This window comes from Scyliorhinus torazame, chromosome 16 (genome assembly GCF_047496885.1).
Source record: "Scyliorhinus torazame isolate Kashiwa2021f chromosome 16, sScyTor2.1, whole genome shotgun sequence".
Classification (NCBI taxonomy): Eukaryota; Metazoa; Chordata; class Chondrichthyes; order Carcharhiniformes; family Scyliorhinidae; genus Scyliorhinus; species Scyliorhinus torazame.
Window position 1 is genome coordinate 14743935 of NC_092722.1, and position 24141 is coordinate 14768075.

The 24141-nt window shown below is 52.4% G+C and overlaps 1 protein-coding gene across 1 annotated transcript in view; it reads left to right on the forward strand.

Moving 5' to 3' along the window:
* The window catches only part of LOC140392594 (protein polyglycylase TTLL10-like), a 75488-nt gene that overhangs the window by 34459 nt on the left and 16888 nt on the right, over positions 1-24141 (forward strand). Inside the window, exons 4-6 of the mRNA XM_072477995.1 lie at positions 1162-1282; positions 15284-15372; positions 18594-18765. Coding sequence (XP_072334096.1) covers positions 1162-1282; positions 15284-15372; positions 18594-18765 — 382 coding nt within the window. The remainder of the gene's footprint in view (positions 1-1161; positions 1283-15283; positions 15373-18593; positions 18766-24141) is intronic.

The window sequence follows — 24141 nt, forward strand, 5'->3', positions numbered from 1 at the left end:
GCAATTCATGAAGGCTCCTTCGATAGCACCTTCCAAAGGCAGCAGATACATGGGAACACCACCTCCTGGGAGTTCCCTCTAGGCCACCCACCACCCTGACTTGGAAATATATTGGCCGTTCCTTCACTGTGGCTGGGTCAAAATCCTGGAACTCCCTCCCTAACAGCACAATGGGTGTACCTGCACCTCAGGGACTGCAGCGGTTCAAGACGACAGCTCACCGCCACCTTCACAAGGGCAATTTAGGAAAGGCCTAGTCCACGACATCCACAGTCTGTGCACAAATGAAAAATATATGCTTCATGAGGCTGACAGATTCGATTCTATTGCATTTAATATAGAGCAGGAGGGAAAAATATGAAAAATGTCTCAATCTGTGTTTCACAGATAACCTGTTGGTATTCTGGAGAGTTGATATGAGCAATTTCATTCTGACTAAAGTGCTAATTAATAGCTTAGGCCAAAGGTTTCCAGGAATCTAAAATGGTTTGAGGGTCGGAGACTTTATCATTCCCTCAAGCTGAATAATGGTCCAGAATCTCTGCCAGAGCAAGGCAGAGCATCTTGTGAAAGCAAAGTACGGCGGCGGATGCTGGAAATCTGATTCAAAAACAGACCTCGGTCTGGCAGCATCTGTAGACAGGGAAAAGAGTCAAGCCGATTCATGACAAAGTCACGCCGACTCGAAACGTTAACTCAGTTTTCCCTTTAGACAGGTGCGGACAGAACCTTCCTGCAATTTTTTTGTTTCAGATCATAATGTTCCCTGTTAGTTAAAACATGCATCCCTCTACTGACAAATATTTCACCCACAAGGTTGCTGGAGGTGCGAGGGCAATAGGGCCCCTGGGAACTTGGCCATTAGGAGCAATCGGGTATCTTGTCAACCAATGCGAAATAAAGAGAGGGGGGAACTGAGAAGGAGTGCGAATTGGAATGGGTGTATACAATGCAGACAAAATGTCAATCAAGTGCAGAAAGAAAAGTAAAGAGAGGAAATAAAAACTCAGATTCAGGCAGAAAGGAAAAATAAGAAAACTATTTTAAAATGTGGTATTTATAAAATCTCCTAAAACAATGTCAGCAAAATTCTGGGTCAATGTGTCTTGTTAATTTATTTCCATTTAACATTTGTGCCTATGGTTTGTGTCATTCTGACAGGTAGACAGATATTAAACCAGATACCAAACAACAGGATCCTCACTTCAAAAGCTGGCCTCTGCAGTTCCCTTAAGGAGTACGAGCGGATAGCAATTAAGTATTCAAAAGGCGTGTATTCACAGTAAGTCTTATGGCACATAGGTCTGTGCCCCAGGCGGTGTCCCCAAAACTTGAGTACCACACCTACTGGAAAGATTCAGGGATTTGTGGTGATGTGCATCAATGTAAATGCATGTAGGCTAGCTAGACACTAGAGGGAGCACCAGAAACATCACACACACACTCAACCAATAGATAAGGTGGATAGGACACGACCAATAGACATTCACGATACACACGGAGGTGACACCAACCCATATATAAAGGACACCACACACATGATCTGCCTCTTTCCAGTGGAGACAGTCAGTGAGTAGAGACACAGGGTTGATTCAATATTACACCCACCACGTGGATTGCAGTAACTGGTTAGTCAGTCTGGGTAGCTGCAGTAGGATTAGCAGCAGTGTCGAACCCGAGTAATAGAAGTGTAAATAGTTTAATAAACGTGTTGAAGTCATCTCCATGTCTGAACCTTCCTTTGTCAAGTGCACCACAAGAAAGCCGCTTATGTTACACCTACAACATAACAAATCCTGGTACCAGAGTGAACTGTTTCAATCCAGATAGCCAGACCTCAGCGTACAGTGACAACCAGCAACGATACCCAGGCAAGATGTTCGAGATCCGGGTTCTGCAGCAGCTCCAGTGCCACGGCGATCTCCACGAAAACTGGCGGGCATTCCGGCAAAAGTTTGAAATGTTCCTGCTGGCAGCCGAACGAGAAGTCCTGGCCGATGCTGAAAAAACAGCGCTTCTCCTCACCATCGCCGGTACCAGAGCAGAAGAAATCTTTTAAAAATTCAAGTTCTCCAAGGGGCAAAACAGGAGCGACTTCCAGGCAGCCCTGGACAAATTCGGCAAATACTGTGAGGAAAACACACTCCAACCAGCAAGAAAAGGTAAGAGAAGCGCCAGTACTCATCTCGAGGCCGAAATCCGGGAGCAGAGAACGATTTTGGTCGGTGGCCATCTTTCTAAAGGGACTGCACTTGCGCAGTTGCGCGAGAAGCGCGCAGAACGGGAAGGTCCGTTTGCGCATGCGCAAAACGTCGCGTATGCGCAATCACGAAAACGGCCATCGGTAAAGGAACAGCGATCTGCGCATGCGCAATCGCTTCCTACGCGCTACGTCACATGCGTCATGATGTCAGAGGCCACGGACCACGCCCACTTAATGGGGAAACGTCCCAAATCAAAGAAAAAATCTTTTACAGCTGTAAAATAACCTTCCTTCACCTGGAATGACAGCACAATGCCTCAAATTGAACCAGGAAATGAAATTAACCTCCGAAGAACCCTGCAACAAGCAGTTACCTTCGCCCAAACTGATGTTTCCGACTTTGAATACTTCGATACCGACCTTTAAATTTTCTCTGGACCTCGCGAGCCCAATGCCAGCTCCGACCCAAACAGTGATATGGTCCTAGAAGACTATGATGTGGATGAACCTTTCACCTTGGGAGGCTACCCCAGTACCAAATCCGAACCGCAACTAGAGGTGTTGCACATTGAGGACCCCCGTATTGAATCCGACGCAGACGCGGATTCGTTCTTCGGATTTGAGGATCTTCAGCCCAGCAGATATGACATCCCAACTTGTGAGTGCAGGATGGTGCTGCAGCCTGAAACCAAGAGACAGAGAGCGGTACAAGCCCACAGAGAACGGCCCGATGCCACACAGAGCATGGTCCACGCACCGCACAGGTTTCCCGACTCTACGAAAGAAGACACGCAAGACTCCAGAGTGCAGTCCTTGCACACACAAGACGTGACTCCGGTGTCACAAGCCTCCACAGCGAGCCCGTGGACAGCCTCCACGATAGAAGAAACGCAAGACTCCAGAGCGCAGTCCTTGCACACACAAGACGTGACTCCGGTGTCACAAGCCTCCGCAGCGAGCTTGTGGACAGCCTCCACGATAGAAACAACGCAAGACTCCGACACGCAGTCCTTGCAGGAACAAGACCATGAGGATCTAGCAACCTCCTCTGACCAACTAGCGGCAGACGATGCAAGTCTGCCATGCTCAAGTAAACAGCAAGAAGACTATGACAGTCCACCACGCTCCAGTGCACAGCAGGACGACCATGACGGTCTATCAGTGCAGCACTCGCTCAGTACTGACCCTCTGACAGTGTAGCACTCCCTCAGCACTGGCCCTCTGACAGTGCGGTGCTCCCTCAGCACTGGCCCTCTGACAGTGCAGCACTCCCTCAGCACTGACCCTCTGACAGTGCAGCACTCCCCTGTACTGACCCTCTGACAGTGCAGCACTCCCTCAGTACTGACCCTCTGACAGTGCGGCACTCCCTCAGTACTGACCCTCTGACAGTGCGGCACTCCCTCAGTACTGACCCTCTGACAGTGCAGCACTCCCTCAGTACTGACCCTCTGACAGTGCAGCACTCCCTCAGTACTGACCCTCTGACAGTGCAGCACTCCCTCAGTACTGACCCTCTGACAGTGCAGCACTCCCTCAGTACTGACCCTCTGACAGTGCGGCACTCCCTCAGTACTGACCCTCTGACAGTGCGGCACTCCCTCAGTACTGACCCTCTGACAGTGCAGCACTCCCTCAGTACTGACCCTCTGACAGTGCACCACTCCCTCAGTACTGACCCTCTGATAGAGCGGCACTCCCCCTGTACTGGGCCTCTGACAGTGCAGCACTCCCTCAGTACTGATCCTCTGACAGTGCAGCACTCCCTCAGTACTGACCCTCTGACAGTGCACCACTCCCTCAGTACTGACCCTCTGATAGAGCGGCACTCCCCCTGTACTGGGCCTCTGACAGTGCAGCACTCCCTCAGTACTGACCCTGTGACAGTGCAGCGCTCCCTCAGTACTGACCCTCTGACAGTGCAGCACTCCCTCAGTACTGACCCTCGGACAGTGCAGCACTCCCTCAGTACTGACCCTCTGACAGTGCAGCACTCCCTCAGTACTGATCCTCTGACAGTGCAGCACTCCCTCAGTACTGACCCTCTGACAGTGCGGTGCTCCCTCAGCATTGACCATCTGACAGTGCAGCACTCCCTCAGTACTGACCCTGTGAGACTTCCGGTTGCGGCTATGCGGAGCTAAGCCGCACGATTCGGCAGCTCCCGCTACCACGGACTTTTGGGCTCGTTCGAGGAGCCCCAACGGAACTTTTGTTTGACGCAACCCGTGGGGAAGGGAAGAGAGAGGTCCCCCTCCAACCTCTATGAAACGGACCAGAAGTGTAACGGCCAAAGGAGCGGCACTGGAGCAACAGGAGAAGCGAGGGAAAGAAAACAAAATGGCGGCAGCCAGGGACAAAGGGGAGCTGCAGGAGTTCATAAAGCGCTGCTTCGAGGAGCAGCGCGAGGAGATGCACAAGGAGATGTTGGCACCTATGCTTTCGGCAATTGAAGAACTCGGGATCACCCAGAAGGCCCACGAAGTTAAGATCCAGGAGGTACAGAAAAGAGTCAGTCAGAACGAGGACGAGCTCGTGGGCCTGGCGGTGAGAGTGGAGCAGAACGAGGCGCTACACACGAGGTGGGCGGGAAGACCCGAAGACCTGTAGAACAGGTCGAGGAGAAAGAATCTGCGAATCCTGAGTCTCCCTGAGGGAGTGGAGGGGGCCGATGCCGGGGCATACGCGAGCACGATGCTCGAGGCGATGATGGGCACGAAGGCCCCTTCAAGGCTGCTGGAGTTGGACGGGGCACATCGGGTGCTGGCGAGGAAGCCCCAGGCTAATGAGCCGCCAAGGGCGATGGTGGTGAGGTTCCACCGGTTCACGGACAGAGGGTGGGTCCTGAGATGGGCCAAGAAGGAGCGGAGCAGTAAGTGGGACAATGCAGAGATCCGAATATACCCGGACTGGAGCACGGAGGTTGCAAAGCGGAGAGCGGGTTTCAACCGGGCCAAAGCGGCGTTGTACCGGATGAAGTGAAATTCGGAATGCTGCAGCCAGCGCGACTGTGGGTCACATACAAGGGCCAACACTAATACTTCGAAACGCCTGAAGAGGCGTGGACCTTTGTACAAGCTGAAAATTTGGACTCTAACTGAGGGTTTGTGAGGCTGGGGGGGATGTTTGGGGTTTGATGTGTGATGGTTGTTGTGTATAGGGGATCAATCACGCGCAGGAAATGTTACATGGGCTGGGGGAGAGCGACAAGGCCGCGACAGGAGCTGCGCCAGAGGGGGCGGAGCGGGCTTTGGAAAGTGCGGGTTTTTTTCCTGTGTGCGGGAAGAAAGGCGGGAAGGGGAACGAAGGAATGCATATTGATTGGGAGACTCCCACACGGGGAGGTAAATGGGATGGCGGGGGAAGCCGGGGTCAGCAGGCATCAGCTGACTTACGGGAGTGACATGGGGGGAGCAAAAAAGCTAGACAGGGGTCTAGTGGGGGGGTGGGAGGGGAGGGGGGGAAGGGGGGGGGAAGGGTTGCTGCTGCACTGGCCGAAAGGGAATGGGACCCAGAAGAGGTGGTCGGGACGGGGGGCCCCTGTCTGGGGGACAGGAGGGTGAGGGAGGCATGGACACGGGACTGGCCCAGAAAAGGAGATGGCTAGTCAGCAGGGAGGGGGGGGGGTCAGAGCCCCTCCAATCCGGCTGATAATGTGGAATGTGAGGGGCCTGAATGGGCCGGTGATAAGGGCTCGAGTGTTTGCGCACTTAAAGGGACTGAAGGCGGATGTGGTCATGCTCCAAGAGACACACCTGAAGGTGGCGGACCAGGTCAGGTTAAGAAAGGGATGGGTAGGACAGGTATTCCACTCGGGACTGGACGCGAAGAATTCAGGGGTGGCAATATTGGTGGGAAAGCGGGTGTCATTTGAGGCCAAGACTATTGAGGTGGACAATGGAGGTCGATATGTAATGGTGAGCGGTAGGCTGCAAGGGACGTGGGTGGTGTTGGTAAACGTATACACCCTGAACTGGGATGATGCAGGATTCATGAAGCGCATGTTGGGGCGCATTCCGGACCTGGAGATAGGAGGCCTGATAATGGGAGGGGACTTCAATACAGTGTTGGATCCAGCACTGGACCGCTCCAAATCAAGGACTGGAAAGAGGCCGGCGGCGGCCAAGGTACTTAGGGGGTTTATGGATCAGATGGGGGGAGTGGACCCATGGCGGTTTGCAAGGCCGCGGGCCAGGGAATTTTCTTTCTTCTCCCATGTACACAAAGCCTACTCCCGGATAGGTTTCTTTGTTCTGGGCAGGGCGCTCATCCCGAGGGTGGAGGGGACGGAGTATTCGGCCATAGCCGTTTCGGACCATGCCCCGCACTGGGTGGAACTGGAGCTGGGAGAGGAGAGGGACCAACGCCCGTTGTGGCGGCTGGATGTGGGACTGCTGGCGGACGAGGTGGTGTGTGGGAAGGTGAGGGGGTGTATCGAAAGGTACTTGGAGGCCAACGACAACGGGGAGGTGCGGGTGGGGGTGGTATGGGAGGTGTTGAAGGCGGTGATCAGGGAGGAGCTAATCTCCATTAGGGCTCATAGGGAGAAGACAGAGGGTATGGAAAGGGAAAGGTTAGTGGGGGGGATTTTGAGAGTGGACAGGAGACACGCAGAGGCCCCGGAGGAAAGATTACTTGGGGAAAGACGACGGCTCCAGACGGACTTTGACCTGTTGACCACAGGGAAGGCGGAGGCACAGTGGAGGAAAGCGCAGGGCGCAACCTACGAGTATGGGGAAAAGGCCAGTCGGATGCTGGCACACCAGCTCCGTAAGAGGATGGCAGCGAGGGAAATAGGGGGAGTCAAAGGTGAAAGGGGAGCCACGGTTCGGAGTGCGACGAAAATAAACAAGGTATTTAAGGCCTTTTATGAAGAGCTGTACTGATCCCAGCCCCCAACGGGGGAAGAGGGGATGAGACGATTCCTAGATCAACTGAGATTCCCGAGAGTGGAGGAGCAAGAAGTGGCTGGTTTGGGGGCACCAATTGGGTTGGAGGAGCTGAGCAAGGGTTTGGGGAGAATGCAGGCGGGGAAAGGCTCCGGGACTGGACGGATTCCCGGTGGAGTTCTACAGGAAGTATGCAGACCTGTTGGCCCTGCTACTGGTGAGGACCTTTAATGAGGCAAGAGAGGAGGGGACCCTGCCCCCGACAATGTCGGAAGCGACAATTTCCTTGATCTTAAAGCGGGACAAGGACCCACTGCAATGTGGATCGTACAGGCCGATCTCGCTCCTCAATGTGGATGCAAAGTTGCTGGCAAAAGTGCTGGCCACGAGGATCGAGGACTGTGTCCCGGGGGTAATCCACGAGGACCAGACGGGATTTGTAAATGGTAGGCAACTAAACAATGTGCGGCGGCTCTTAAACGTGATAATGATGCCATCGGAGGAGGGAGAGGCGGAGATAATGGCAGCTATGGACGCGGAGAAGGCCTTTGACCGAGTAGAGTGGGAGTGCCTCTGGGAGGTGCTGCGTAGGTTTGGGCTCGGGGTAGGGATTATCAGTTGGGTTAAGCTCCTTTACAGAGCCCCGATGGCGAGTGTAGTGACGAACCGGTGGAGGTCAGAGTACTTTCGACTGTCCCGAGGGACGAGGCAGGGGCGCCCCCTGTCCCCCCTGTTGCTCGCATTGGCTACCGAACCATTGGCCATGTCATTGAGGGAGTCTAATAAATGGAGGGGGGTGGTCCGAGGGGGAGAAGAGCATCGGGTGTCGCTCTATGCGGATGACCTGTTGCTGTACGTGGCGGATCCAATGGAGGGGATGGTGGAGGTCATGCAGACTCTAAGGGAGCTTGGGGAGTTTTTGGGCTATAAGCTCAATGTAGGGAAGAGTGAGCTCTTTGTATTACAGGCGGGGGACCAAGAAAGAGGGATATGGGACCTACCGCTGAGGAGGGCGGAGGGGAGCTTTCAGTATCAGGGGATCCAGATGGCCAGTAGTTGGGGGACCTTACATAAACTGAATCTGACGAGGTTGGTGGAGCAAATGGAGGAGGATTTCAAAAGGTGGGGCATGCTACCACTCTCGCTGGCAGGTAGAGTGCAGTCGGTCAAAATGGTGGTCCTTCCGAGGTTTCTGTTTGTGTTTCAGTGCCTTCCCATCGTGATCACTAACGCCATTTTTAAGAGAGTAGGCAGGAGTATTATGGGGTTTGTGTGGGCGAATAAGACCCCGAGAGTTAGGGGAGGGTTCCTGGAACGCATTAGGGACCGAGGAGGGTTGGCGCTGCCAAACCTGGGGAGCTACTACTGGGCAGCAAATGTGGCGATGATCCGCAAGTGGGTTATGGAGGGAGAGGGGGCGGCATGGAAGAGGATGGAGATGGCGTCCTGTAAAGGAACGAGCCTGGGGGCGTTGGTGATGGCACAGCTGCCGCTCTCGCCGACAAAGTATACCACGAGCCCGGTGGTGGCGGCAATGCTAAGGTTCTGGGGCCAGTGGAGACGGCACAGGGGTGCAATGGGAGCATCGGTGTGGTCCCTGATCAGGGGTAACCACCGGTTTGTCCCGGGGAAGATGGACGGGGGGTTCCAGAGCTGGCATCGGGCGGGGATTGGAAGAATGGGGGACCTGGTCATCGACGGGACGTTTGCGAGCCTCGGGGCACTGGAGGAGAAGTTCGAGTTACCCCCGGGAAATGCCTTTCGATATATGCAGGTGAGGGCTTTTGTGAGGCGACAGGTGAGGGAATTCCCGTTGCTCCCGGCACAAGAAGTTCAAGATAGGGTGATCTCGGGTGTATGGGTCGGGGAGGGCAAGGTGTCGGAAATACACCAGGAGTTGAAGGAAGAGGGGGAAGCGCTGGTAGAAGAGTTGAAGGGTAAATGGGAGGAGGAGCTGGGGGAGGAGATCGAGGAAGGTCTGGGTGCTGATGCCCTAGGTAGGGTTAATTCCTCCTCCTCGTGTGCCAGGCTCAGCCTGATACAATTTAAGATGGTCCACAGAGCGCACTTGACGGGGGCGAGGCTGAGTAGGTTCTTTGGGGTGGAGGACAGATGTGGAAGGTGCTCAGGGAGCCCGGCGAACCATGTCCATATGTTTTGGTCATGCCCGGCACTGGAGGGGTCCTGGAGAGGAGTGGCGGGAGCAATATCTCAGGTGGTGAAAGTCCGGGTCAAGCCAAGCTGGGGGCTAGCAATATTTGGAGTAGTGGACGAACCGGGAGTGCAGGAGGTGAAAGAGGCCGGTATTCTGGCCTTTGCGTCCCTAGTAGCCTGGCGAAAGATCTTGCTAATGTGGAAGGAGGCGAAGCCCCCCAGCCTGGAGGCCTGGATAAATGATATGGCTGGGTTCATAAAGTTGGAGAGGATTAAGTTCGCCTTGAGAGGGTCTGCGCAGGGGTTCTACAGGCGGTGGCAACCGTTCCTAGACTATCTCGCGGAGCGTTAGAGGAAGGTCGGTCAGCAGCAGCAGCAACCTTGGGAAGGGGGCTGGGGGAAAGGGGGGACTGCCTGGGAGGGTGAATGCGCAAGAGACAACATGAAGGGTTGGGGAAACTGGCACGTACGGATGAGGGCCAGTGTACAAAGCTGTGTAAATATATCATTTTGCCATGTATATATCTTGCTCTGCGCGATTTCTCGTTTTTTTGTTTTGTTACGAGGGGGGGGTTTATTGTTTGTAAGGGAGAAAAATTGTGTTAAAAAACTTTAATAAATATATATATTTTTTAAAAGTACTGACCCTATGACAGTACGGTGCTCCCTCAGTACTGACCCTCTGACAGTGCAGCGCTCCCTCAGTACTGACCCTCTGACAGTCCGGTGCTCCCTCAGCATTGGCCCTCTGACAGTGCGGTGCTCCCCCAGTACTGACCCTCTGACAGTGCAGCGCTCCCTCAGTACTGACCCTCTGACAGTGCAGCGCTCCCTCAGTACTGACCCTCTGACAGTGTAGCACTCCCTCAGTACTGACCCTCTGACAGTCCGGTGCTCCCTCAGCATTGGCCCTCTGACAGTGCAGCAATCCCTCAGTACTGACCGCCTGACAGTGCAGCGCTCCCTCAGTACTGACCCTCTGACAGTGCAGCTCTCCATCAGTACTGATCCTCTGACAGTGCAGCACTCCCTCAGTACTGACCGCCTGACAGTGCAGCGCTCCCTCGGTACTGACCCTCTGACAGTGCGGTGATCCCTCAGCATTGACCCTCTGACAGTGCGGTGATCCCTCAGCATTGACCCTCTTGTGTTGGGTGTTCTGATGCACAGATGATCCAACACGGCTGTAGATGGTGCAACTCTGTTTTATTGTCTAAACAACGGTAACAACCAACTGCTGGCTTGAGTACGTGCTTCACCAGCTAACCTGTGGACCCAGCCCGATCACTATCTTAGTGAGGCATTCAGCACAGGGTCTATGTCTGAGTGGCACAATGTGAGCTCTGTGCTCTGAGCTATCTCCTGGTAGAATGAGCCGGAACTGTGGTGTTCCCTGTCTTATAGTCCTTGAGCTCTCACTGGTGATTGGCTGCGATGTTACGTATGCGCTGGTTGGTCCAACTGCCTGTCCATCAGTGTGTGTGTGATTGCACCATGATATGCTGATGTGGATATCATGACACCTCTGACAGTGCAGCACTCCCTCAGCACTGACCCTCTGACAGTGTAGCACTCCATCAGTACTGACCCTCTGACAGTGTGGCACTCCCTCAGCACTGACCCTCTGACAGTGTAGCACTCCCTCAGCACTGACCCTCTGACAGTGCAGCACTCCCTCAGTACTGACACTCTGACAGTGCAGCACTCCCTCAGTACTGACCCTCTGACAGTGCGGCACTCCCTCAGCACTGACCCTCTGACAGTGTAGCACTCCCTCAGCACTGACCCTCTGACAGTGCAGCACTCCCTCAGTACTGACCCTCTGACAGTGCAACACTTCCTCAGCACTGACCCTCTGACAGTGCAGCACTCCCTCAGTACTGACACTCTGACAGTGCAGCACTCTCTCAGTACTGATCCTCTGACAGTGCAGCACTCCCTCAGCACTGACCCTCTGACAGTGCAGCACTCCCTCAGCACTGACCCTCTGACAGTGCAGCACTCCCTCAGTACTGACCCTCTGACAGTGCAGCACTCCCTCAGCACTGACCCTCTGACAGTGCAGCACTCCCTCAGCACTGACCCTCTGACAGTGCAGCGCTCCCTCAGCACTGACCCTCTGACAGTGCAGCACTCCCTCAGTACTGACCCTCTGACAGTGCAGCACTCCCTCAGTACTGACTCTCTGACAGTGCAGCACTCCCTCAGCACTGACCCTCTGACAGTGCAGCACTCCCTCAGTCCTGACTCTCTGACAGTGCAGCACTCCCTCAGTACTGACACTCTGACAGTGCAGCACTCCCTCAGTACTGACTCTCTGACAGTGTAGCACTCCCTCAGCACTGACCCTCTGACAGTGCAGCACTCCCTCAGTACTGACTCTCTGGCAGTGTAGCACTCCCTCAGTACTGACCCTCTGACAGTGCAGCACTCCCTCAGTACTGACCCTCTGACAGTGCAGCACTCCCTCAGTACTGACCCTCTGACAGTGCAGCACTCCCTCAGTACTGACCCTCTGACAGTGCAGCGCTCCCTCAGTACTGACACTCTGACAGTGCAGCACTCCCTCAGTACTGACACTCTGACAGTGCAGCACTCCCTCAGTACTGTCACTCTGATAGTGCAGCACTCCCTCAGTACTGACCCTCTGGCAGTGCAGCACTCCCTCAGTACTGACACTCTGTCAGTGCAGCACTCCCTCAGTACTGACCCTCTGACAGTGCAGCACTCCCTCAGTACTGACCCTCTGACAGTGCAGCACTCCCTCAGTACTGACCCTCTGACAGTGCAGCACTCCCTCAGTACTGACCCTCTGACAGTGCAGCACACCCTAGGTTCTGACCCTCTGACAGTGCAGCACTCCCTCAGTACTGACCCTCTGACAATGCAGCACTCCCTCAGTACTGACACTCTGACAGTGCGGCACTCCCTCAGTACTGACCCTCTGACAGCGCGGTGCTCCCTCAGTACTGACCCTCTGACAATGCAGCACTCCCTCAGTACTGACACTCTGACAGTGCAGCTCTCCCTCAGTACTGACCCTCTGACAGTGCAGCACTCCCTCAGTACTGACACTCTGACAATGCAGCACTCCCTCAGTACTGACACTCTGACAGTGCAGCTCTCCCTCAGTACTGACCCTCTGACAATGCAGCACTCCCTCAGTACTGACCCTCTGACAGTGCAGCACTCCCTCAGTACTGACACTCTGACAGTGCAGCTCTCCCTCAGTACTGACACTCTGACAGTGCAGCACTCCCTCAGTACTGACACTCTGACAATGCAGCACTCCCTCAGTACTGACCCTCTGACAGTGCGGTGTACAAAGGTATGCAATTAGGTATGCTAGGCAGGCGATGAGGGAGCCAACAAGAGGGTGAAAGCTACTTGATCTCCTCACCAATCTACTTGTCACAAGTTCATCTGTCCTTAAGAATATTGGTTGGAGTGACCAACCCACGGTCATTGTAGAGATCCTGGATGAAATTCTCCGGTATCGGCGCGATGTCCGCTGACCGGCGCAAATCAGTCCGGCATCGCGCCGCCCCAAAGGTGCGGAATCCTCCGCCCCTTGACCGGCCGAGCCCTCACCTTGAGGGGCTAGGCCCGAGCCGGACTGATTTCCGCCCCACCATGCTGGCGGAAAAGGCCTTTGGTGCCCTGCCAGCTGGCGCGGAAATTACATTGCCGGGCGGCGCATGCGCGGGAGCGTTAGCGGCCGCTCACGGCATCCCCGCGGATGCGCTGTGGAGGGAGTCTCTTCCGCCTCCGCCATGGTGGAGACCGTGGCGGAGGCGGAAGGGAAAGAGTGCCCCCACGGCACAGGCCCACCCGCGGATCGGTGGGCCGCGATCGCGGGCCAGGCCACCGTGGGGGCACCCCCACGGGGCCAGATCGCCCCGCACCCCCCCCCCCAGGACCCCGGAGCCCGCCAGCGCCGCCTTGTCCCGCCGGTAAGAGAGGTGGTTTAATCTACGCCGGCGGGACAGGCATTCTAGCAGCGGGACTTCGGCCCATCCGGGCCGGAGAATCGCGGGGGGGGGCCTGCCAACCTGCGCAGCGCGATTCCCGCCCCCGCCGAATCGCCGGTGGCGGAGAATTCGGCAACCGGCGGGGGTAGGAGAACCTCGCCCACTGTCTTCACATTGTGGATATCCTCCATCGTGTTGTGTGGCACTACCACCATGCTAATTATGATAGATTTCATAAAGATCTCACAACTCACAGGGCATCCAGGAGGGTCTGTGGACCATCAGCTGCAGCAGACTGATGGACGAGTCCAGCACATTAGTGTGAAAGACAAGACAAAAGCATTTGCAACCATCCTCAGCCGTAAGTGCTGAGTGAGTGATCCATCTTGTCCTCCTCCTGAGGTTCCCAGCATCTCAGCTGCCAGTCTTCAGCCAATTGAATTCACCCCATGTCATATCAAGAAACAGCTGACGGCACTGGATACTGCAAAGACTGTGGACCCTGACAATATTCCAGCAATAGTAATGAAGACATGTGCTCCAGAATTTGCCGCGCCCCTAGCCAAGCTGTTCCAGTACAGCTGCAACACTGGCATCTACCTGGAAATGTGGAAAATTGCACAGGAATCTCCTCTACACACGAAACAGGACCAATCCAACCCACCAATTACCACCCTATCAGTAAAGTGATGGAAGGAGTCATCAACAGTGCTATCAAACGGCACCTACTCAGCAATAACCTGCTCACTGACGCTTAGTTTGGGTTCTGCCAGGGTCACTCAGCTCCTGACCTCATTACAGCCTTGGTTCAAACATGCACAAAAGAGCTGAATACCAGAGGCGAGGTGAGAGTGACTGCCCTTGCATCAAGGCAGCATTTGATCAAGGAGCCCGAGCAAAACGAGTCGATGGAAATCGGAGCAAACTCTACGCTGGTTGGAGTCATACCAGGCACAAAGGAAGATGATTGTAGTTGTTGAAGGTCAGTCATCTCAGCTCCAGGACATCGCTGCAGGTCTCAGGATAGTGCCCTCGGTCCAACTATTTGCAGTTACTTCATCAATGACCTTCCTCCCAACATAATGTTCGCTGATGATTGCACAATGTTCCGCACCATTCGCAACTCCTCAGTCACTGAAGCAGTCCACAAAATGTCACCTCTGACAGCAGTCCATGCAAAAGCAACAAGATGTGGACAATATCCAGGCTTCGGCTGACAAGTGGCAAATAACATTCGTACCACACAAGTGTCAGGCAATGACCACCTCCAATAAGAGAGAATCCAATCATCGCGCTTCGATATTCAATGGCATTACCATCACTGAATCTCCCACTATCAACATCCTGGGGGTTGCCATTGACCAGAAACTGAACTGGATTAGCCATATTAATACTGTGGCTACAGGAGCAGGACAGAGGCTGGGAATCCTGCGGAGAGTAACTCACCCCCTGACTCCCCAAAGCCTGTCCACCATCTACAAGGCACAAGTCAGGAGTGTGATGGAATACTCTCCATGTGCAGGATGAGTACAGCCCCAATAACACTTGAGAAGCTTGATACCTTCCAAGACAAAGCAGATCATCCACAAACATTCAGTCCCTCCACCACCGACGCCCAATAGCAGCCGTGTGTACCATCTACAAGATGCACCGCAGGAACTCACCAAGGCACCTTAGGTAGCACCTTCCAAACCCACGATTACTCCCACCTGGAAGGACAAGAGCAGCAGACACATGGGAACCCCAGCAACTGGAATGTCCCCTGCAAGCCACTCACCATCCTGACTTGGAAATATATAGCTGATCCTTCACTGTCACTGGGTCACAATCCTGGAACTGCCCTCAGTAGTACTGTGGGGTGTACCTACACCACGGGGACTGCAGCAGTTCAAGAAGGCAGCTCACCACCACCTTCTCGAGGGCAATTTAGGATGGGCAATAAATGCTGGCCTAGCCAGCGAAGTCCACGTGTCTTAAAAATGAATTTTAAAAATATATCAATACAACTGCCCCTTAAGTTTGAATCATTGCACTCTGTGACTTTCTCTTTTTCTCATGTTATGCAGTAAATCCATAAGATTGGAGGATTTTTTCCCTGAGTCGTACCGTATTGATGTGCCAAGTGATCGCCAAGCCTTTTTTGATTCCTTCAGAGGTAAAGTCTTTCTTCCTCCCAATTTTAAAAAGTTGTTTTCTCCTCTTCCCCATTTTTGGAGTTTCAGGATTGAACTTATGTTTTCACCTCATTGTAATGTTGCCTGGTATGGAGGGAAGATCTTATGAGGAAAGGCTGAGGGACTTGAGGTTGTTTTCATTAGAGAGAAGAAGGTTAAGAGGTGACTTAATTGAGGCATACAAGATGATCAGAGGATTGGATAGGGTGGACAGTGAGAGCATTTTTCCACGGATGGTGATGGCTAGCACGAGGAGACGTAGCTTTAAATTGAGGGGAGATAGATATAAGACAGATGTCAGAGGTACGTTCTTTACTCAGAGAGTAGTAAGGGCGTGGAATGCCCTGCCTGCAACAGTAGTGGACTCGCCAACACTAAGGTTATTCAAATGGTCATTGGATAGACATATGGACGATAAGGGAATAGTGTAGATGGGCTTTAGAGTGGTTTCACAGGTCGGCGCAACATCGAGGGCCGAAGGGCCTGTACTGCGCTGTGATGTTCTATGTTCTATGTTCTATGTAATGCTATACTCAAACGACTTCCCTCTATTTCGCATAGTATGAAGAGATATACAGTCGGATTCTCCATCGGCAGGATCCTCTGCTTGGCTGGCAGCACACCCACACCAGCGGGTTTCCCGACAGCGTGGGGTGCCCACAATGGGAAACCCCATTGGCTGGCTGCAGAAATGGAGAATCCCACATACGGCGGGGGTGCGCCGTGCCGGAAAACGGGGCTGGCGGGACAGAGTCCCGCCCATATTTCTTTAGTATTCAATTTCTGTCCCTTCCAACTATGATCGATGTATATATAACATATGTGAATACATATATATGTGTGTATTTGTGTGTGTATACTTTATGCATATAAATGTAGATACATTTATACAGACATACTTTATGCATATAAATGTAGATACATTTATACAGACATTTCATATGTATAGGTATAATAATCTTTACTGTCACAAGTAGGGTTACATGAACACTGCAATGAAGTTACTGTGAAAATCCCCCAGTCGTCACACTCCGGCGCCTGTTCGGGTACAATGAGGGAAAATTCGGAATGTCCAATTCACCTAACAAGCTCGTCTTTTGGAACTTGTGGGAGGAAGCCGCAGACACGGGGAGAACGTGCAGACTCCGCACAGACAGTGGCCCAAGTCAGGAATCGAACCTGGGACCCTGGTGCTGTGAAGCAACAGTGCTAACCACTGTACTATTGTGCCACCCACTAATGGCATATATTGGCATATATTTTCTATATCTACGATAGCACAGTGGTTAGCACTGTTGCTTCACAGCGCCAGAGATCCGGGTTCGATTATTATTTTTACTACATCAACATATGAAGGGCACGATAAAACATTCTGTCCTGATAGGAATTCTGAAAAGAGACCACAAACCTGGACTGCTAGCTTTTCTTCCGTCTCCGCAGATGTTGCCTGGCCAGCTGGGTGTTTAAAGTATATTCTGTTTTTATTTAAGATTTGCAGCATCCGCAATGTTTTGCTTTTCCATGCCTGGTTTAGTCTGGCATCCATGTAGTACGGACTGGGTCACTGGACAGCAATGTGAAGTGGCAACAACAGGAATCAAAGACTTGGATTTCTGTAGTGCCTTGCATGACCACATGTCCCAAAGTGCTTTACAACCAATGGAAAACTTCAGAACTGTAGTCACTGTTGTGCTGTAGGAAATGCACAAACAGCAACATGATAATGACCAGATAATCCGTATTTGTGATGTTGGTTAAGGTATAAATATGGAGCAGGATACTGGGGCAAACTCTCTTGCTCTTCTCTGAAATAGTGCCATGTATTCTTTAATGCCCACCTCAGAGGGCAGATACGGGGATCTCATCTTGAAGGTGACTGTGTGGCTCGTTCCAACCCGTCTCCCAATCCCTAGCCAAACTCTGCCTGCCAAAATCAGGGGCTCCAAGGCCTGTCTTCTTCTTCCTTTTTATTAGTGTCACAAACAGGCTTACATTAACACTGCAATAAAGTTACTGTGACAATCCCCTTGTCGCCACATTATAGTGCCTGTTCGGGTACACTGAGGGAGAATTGAGAATGTCCAATTCACCTAACAGCACGTATTTCGGGACTTGTGGGAGGAAACCGGAACACCCGGAGGAAACCCACGCAGACACGTGGAGAACGTGTAGACTCCGCACAGACAGTGACCCAAACGGGAATCAAACCTGGGACCCTGGCGCTGTGAAGCAACAGTGCTAACCACTGTGCTCACCGTGCCGCCGTCTCATGTTGCCAGTGAACTCAGTATAGACTGGTGACTGCATCTTGCTTGAGTCAATTTTGAGAAAGAGTCCTGAAATTTGAATTCAGGCATTGCTTGCCTTTTTCACAAAAAGGAGAGCTTGCCTTTTTCACAAAAAGGAGAGAAAGGTTCTGCGGATTAAGCTTCAGGCAGCACAGTGGTTAGCACTGCTGCCGCGCAGTGCCAGGGATCCGGGTTGAATTCCGGCCTCGGGTGACTGTGGACTCTGCACGTTCTCCCCGTGTCTGCGGGGTTTCCTCCGGGCGCTCCTGTTTCTTCCCACAATCCAAAGATGTGCAGGTTAGGTGGATTGGCCATGCTAAATTGCCCCTTAGTGTTCAAAGATTGGGTTACGGGGGTAAGGTGAGGATGTGGGCCCAGATAAGGCGCTCTTTTGGAGGGTTGGTGCAGACTCGATGGACCAGCTGGCCTACGTCTGTACTGTAGGAACTCCATGTTGAAAAATGTCCATTTGGTGAGAGTCCATCATCTAATGCCTCACCCTTGGTCTGCCTGGGGGATAAATTGTTCTGGTCATTGATGTCTTTTACAATTTTTAGGATGCAGAACCTGCAAAATGACTATATCCGCTACTTCCTCCAGACCTAATCCCCAACCATCTACATTGCACCTCCCCTGCATCATTATCAAACCTGAACAAATGAAAATGAAGCTAAAATGCCTGGCTTACCTCCCCCCACAACTGCCCCCCCCCCCTTCACCTCCCCGCCCCCTTCCCACCTTCAACCCCCCGCCAACCTCTCCAGCACCCCACCCCATCTCCACTCCGGGTCCTAGGAGCATTCTGTGTGAAGTGTTGGGCCAAGCTCACAGTTATCGATTACTGAGCGAGATCACGTGAAAACAGTGCTTCCTGCTTTACATATTTCTTTTCTGTTTTTCACCCTTTGACGCAGATGGGCAAATTTGGATTTGTAAACCTTCCAACTTACAAGAAGGCCGAGGGATCTTCCTCCTCAAGTCTCGGGAAGACGTAGCAATATTCCGTGCAAAGGTGGAAAGCGTCGAAGATAATCCGCTGATCAAACACTCTCACTATACTTCCATCATTCACAGAGTGGTGCAAAGGTATGACAGCTCCTTCATCTGCCCACACTGCATATCAAGTTTTCTAGGTTCAGATTGATGTTGAAAATGACCTGTGTAAAAATGTCAGCCTGTACCTCCTGCCTTGTGAACACATTGGGCAATAGATTTGGCTTGTAGATTTACAGGTACCCTTAGACTTCCAGAATGGCGCCTGTGGTACATTCCACACTTGGGGAGTGAAATATATCAGCCGCCTTATTGGCGTAGGTGTTAGCACAGTGAACTGCCAGTGAAAAAGTGCTGAACAGGCAGTTTATGCTGTCAACCAGTGCACAATGCTGATTTGGCAGCAAATGTTATTTATAATAATAATCTTTACTCGTGTCACATTAACACTGCAATGAAGTTACTGTGAAAATCTCCTAGTCGCCACATTCTGGCTGCACTGAGGGAGAATTCAGAATTTCCAATTCACCTAACACGCACGTCTTTCGGGACTTGTCGGAGGAAACCGGAGCACCCGGAGGAAACCCGCGCAGACACGGGGAGAACGCGTCCGCACAGACAGTGGCCCCAGCCGGGAATCGAACCTGGGTCTCTTGCGCTGTGAAGCATCATTGCTAACCATTGTGCTACCGTGCTGCCCCAGCGATCAATGCGCCAGTCAACGCCCTCGCTTAAGCTTGCACAGCTCAATCACAGAAGTGATTTCAATGCTATTTAAAGGGATTATCAATTACTTACTAATTAAATGTTGGTCCATTTCATCTTACTGTACCTTTGATTTTACAGGTCTTTGGTAATTAGTGTAGTTGTTAGAAGTTTTAAAAGTTGACAGGGAGTGGTGTGGCAGGTGTTAAAGCTGCTCAAAATGTTTGCTCCCTTGAAATGCGGCAAAACCTGGAGACTGAAGAGAGGTCACACAGATTAGGACAAGTTGCTTGAAGAGTGAGGAGGAAGAGGGGGGAGAAGGGCTTTCAGCCGGAGGTCCTAAATGCCCAACGTGTTCAGGGAATAATTCTCTGAGCCCAAACCTCAGCGAACAACCATGGGCTGGATTCTCCGTTTTGGAGACTAAGTCCCCACGCCGGCGTGAAAACGGTGGTGTTTTAAGCCAGGACAACTGGCGTAAAATGATCACCGATTCACTGTTTTTCTGGGGGCTAGCAGGGAGGCAGCATAGAGCTCGCAGTTCTAGTTGCCAATACGGCCTCCAGAACCTCCGGTTCAGAGGCCGCGCATACGCATAGGGCCTACAGCGGCCGTGCCACTTTCCATGGCCGAGTCGGACCTGGACCGCCAAAGTAGTGCCCCCCATCGGCTATTCGCACGCCCGGACCTCCCACCCACAGTGCCCCCAGCCCTGAATGAAGTCCCCCTGTCCACCAATCGCCCCCCCCCCCCCCCCTGACTGTGGCGGCCCCGGATTGAGTCCGCAGCCGCTATGCCGAGTTCATGAACGGTGTGAGCGTACGTAACCCACGCCACCAGGAACTCAGCCGATCGGGGACAGAGCATCGTGGGGCAGGCCTCAGGCAATGGCCTGAGGCGGTGGATAATCGGCACGGATTACTCCTAGAGTACGCCGCTTTTCATGGGAACGGAGATTTCAAAAACCGGCCCCACTCCTGATTTTGGCGCCAAAATGGATTCTCCGCCGCATCGCCGAACGTGATTTTGGCGTCGGGGAGCGGAGAATCCAGCCCCACGTGTGAGACATCTGCACTTCAGTAAAGATGTCCTCACTGAAATCTTCGACCTGTTGTTGCCACAACTGCAACCTCAGAGCAGGGCGAGGAAGATATTGCCAGTGGCAGTGAAGGGGACTGGCCATGAAGTGTTATGCAATGGACTCCTACCAGGCTGAAACTAATGATATTTTCGGCATCTCTTAGTTTGCCGTCCACTGTTGCGTCCGGGATGTCACTGAGCCTCTCGTCAAAGAGAGCTAACTGCATTTCATTCTCTCTTGCCAGAGACAAGCAGATGGAGTGAACATGTGGCTCCATGACGAATGCAGGCCTCCGCACGGTGCATTGACACTTTTACTACACGTACGTCGCTTTGTGGGCACCCCAGGTCAACTCTTCCCTATACCGGAACCAAAAGGGGTTCAACTCCCTCAACGTCCAGCTGGTGTGTGACCATAGGCAGCGATTCATGAAGGTCAGTGCCTGGTATCCTGACAGTAATCATGATGCCTTCATTCTGCAGCAGTCACTATGCCAGCTGCATTTGAGCCATCATGGCCAAGGGACGGCACAGTGGCACAGCGGTTAGCACTGCTGCCTCTCAGCGGCAGGGCCTCGGGTGACTGTCTCTGTGGAGTTTGCACTTTCTCCCCATGTCTGCGTGGGTTTCCTCCGGGTGCTCCGATTACCTCCCACGGGCTAAAGATGTGCAGAATAGGTGGATTGGCCGCGCTAAATTACCCCTCAGTGTCCGAGGATGTGTAGGTTAGGTGGAGTTGAAGGGGAATGGGCCTAGGCAGGGTGCTCTTTCAAGGGGTTGGTGCAGACACGATAGGCTGAATGGCCTCCTTCTGCACTGTAGGAATTCTATGGCTCTATTCTATGTCCAATGAAAAGGTGGCTACCAGGTGATGAGGGCTATCTCCGAACGTCATGGCTGATCACTCCAGTGTGTGAAACATGTACATATGCACAACATACGTACAATGAAAGTCATGTTGCGACTTGAATTGTAATGGGCCAGATCATTGGGGTGCTGAAACAACACCCCTGTGGCTTGGACCGCTCTGGCAGAGCCCTGCCATATTTGGCAATGCAGGCGTCAGGATTCTGGGTGGTCTGCTGTATACTGCACAAGGGGACAGGCCAGGCCACCAGCTATAAGGGCAGTAACATGAGAAAGAGGAGGCAGAGGAAAAGAGGAGGCAAACTGTGCAGCCACTTTCTGTTCGGGCTATCCACGAAGAGCTCAGTTTAGTGGAATAATTGCAGTGACAATTCCCCATTCACCAACAGCCCCACACCTTACTTTGCTCTGTCACTCACTCTCATTGGCTGCTTGGCCACAATGCGAAAATATAAACCAACAAACACTGAACAATCCAAACCAAATTTCTAAGTGAAATCATGCCCATCACATTCAGAAGTCAATGAACCATCCTTGTATATTCTCTTAGTTCCTGTCTACTGAATACTCTTGCCTTTCTTAGTGCTCCAGTGCAGTGTTCCCCCATTGGCTACAGGAAGGCTGCTGAGTCTCAGTGGAGGAGGTTACAGATGGCCTTAAGGGAATGACCTCGAGCAGTTCTGGGCCTTGAGGGCCTGGCCGATGACCGCACACCTCAACAATGAAGGCAGCATTGTGGACACCGGCCGGCCGAGAGGCAGTGCTGGCAGGAGAGGGAAGATATCAGACCTGAGTTCCATGGAGCCACTCCACTCCCCTGGGGCGAAGCATCAGCAATCCTCATAATCTCACAAACCTGATGACAGCAGTTAAGCTGACCTTAGATGACACCAGTTTGTGTTTCCGTTGCAACGCTCAGAGACAATTGTATGGCTTTTAAAAATAATTAGAATCTTTTATTGTTGCAAGTGGTTACTGTGAAAAGCCCCTCGTCGCCACATTTCGGCGCCTGCTCGGGTAAGCTAGTCCGGGAATTGAACCCGCGTTGCTGGCCTTGTTCTGCATCACAAACCAGTGGTCTAGCCCACCGAGCTCAACCAGCCCTCTTTGTCTGCAATGGAAGCTGCACCATTGGCCATCATCAGACACTGCAGCAGCATTGGACCCACAAGCGTGTCATTGGAGCTAGCCAACAATTCTAAGCCCCGAGCCAAGTTAGTTCCGGTTTCCACTGGACTCCTTGACATTGATAAAGGCAAAATACTGCAGACGCTGGAAATCTGAAATAGAAAGAGTAAGTGCTGGATAAACTCAGCAGGTCTGGTCGCAGAGAAGCAGAGTTAACATTTCGAGCCGAATGTGACACTTCAGAGCTGAAGGAAGGGGGAAATGTGATGTATCCTTTGCCATTGAAAGGGGGAAGCGGATGAACAAAAGGGAATGTCTTGGATAGGGTAGAGGAAACAAAAGACAAAGGGAGAGATAATGGTTGTCGTAAAGAGATAAGGCACCTGTCCAGATTGAGTTTAAATGACAGAATAATGAACAAGTTCTGTCCGCAATGGGAAACAATGAAAAACGGGATTCAGACCGGTTTGTGGCAAAAAAAACAACCCAGAATCAAAATGGAGGAGAGGGCACATGGTCTGAAATTGTTGAACTCAATGTTGAGTCCAGAGGCTGTAAAGTGGCTAATCGGAAAGTGAGGCACTGTTCCTTGCGCTGGGCTTCACTGGAACATTGCAGCAGACCAAGGACAGAAATGTCAGCGCGAGAACAAGATAGTGAATTAAAATGGCAAGGAACCGGAAGCTCAGGGTCATGCTTGTGGACTGAGTGGAACTGTTCTGCAAACTGTTCACCCAATCTATGTTTGCTCTCCCTAATGTAGAGGAGACTGCATTGTGAGCAGCAGATACAGCATATTATATAGAGAGTAGTACAGGTGTTCTGGATGGCTTACCAATGCATCAAACATTTAATTGTGCATACCCTTATTGATAGAGATTGTTGGTAGGTGAGTGATGGAGTTGTGGCGATTTAAGCAATCATTGAGACAACTGGTGTAGTCAGCATGATTTGGCGTTTGAAGATGGATTGATTGATTTTAATCACTTATGTGAGGCCATTGAACATCCTACAACTTGCAACCTCAGGACTTGACTCCTGGCATTGACCTCCATGGCAATCAGCTCCCTCTGCGTCTGGGGGAAGGGGATGTTCCTTCCCTCATGTGGATACAAGGCAATCCATCTTCCTTTCCATCTCCTCCACTGAGAACTCCAGTGTAACGTCCAAGAACCTTGGGGCCTGCGCTTTCCCCCATTGCATTCCTCACTCATGCTTGGGTTTGATTCTCTTCAACTACAGTCCCCAGCGTCCGGCCCAGACACAATTCGCCTCCCCTTTAAGAGGTGCAGGCTGGCATCAAATGGTGCCCATCACTCACAATGTTGGGCCTCTGCTGATGCACCCAGCTGATGGTTAACACTGGGCTGGAAAAGGGCAGCACGGTGGCGCAGTGGGTTAGCCCTGTTGTCTCACGGCGCTGAGGTCCCAGGTTCGATCCTGGCTCTGGGTCACTGTCCGTGTGGGGTTTGCACATTCTCCCCGTGTTTGCGTGGGTTTCGCCCCCACAACCCAAAGATGTGCAGGCTAGGTGGATTGGCCACGCTAAATTGCCCCTTAAATTGGAAAAAGTTAATTGGGTACTCTAAATTTAAAAAAAACAGCACTGGGCTGGAAGCAGAGATCACTTAAATGAGCAGAACAGCACCGGACTGCCTACATTGCAATCACCAGGCGGGGATTCATCAT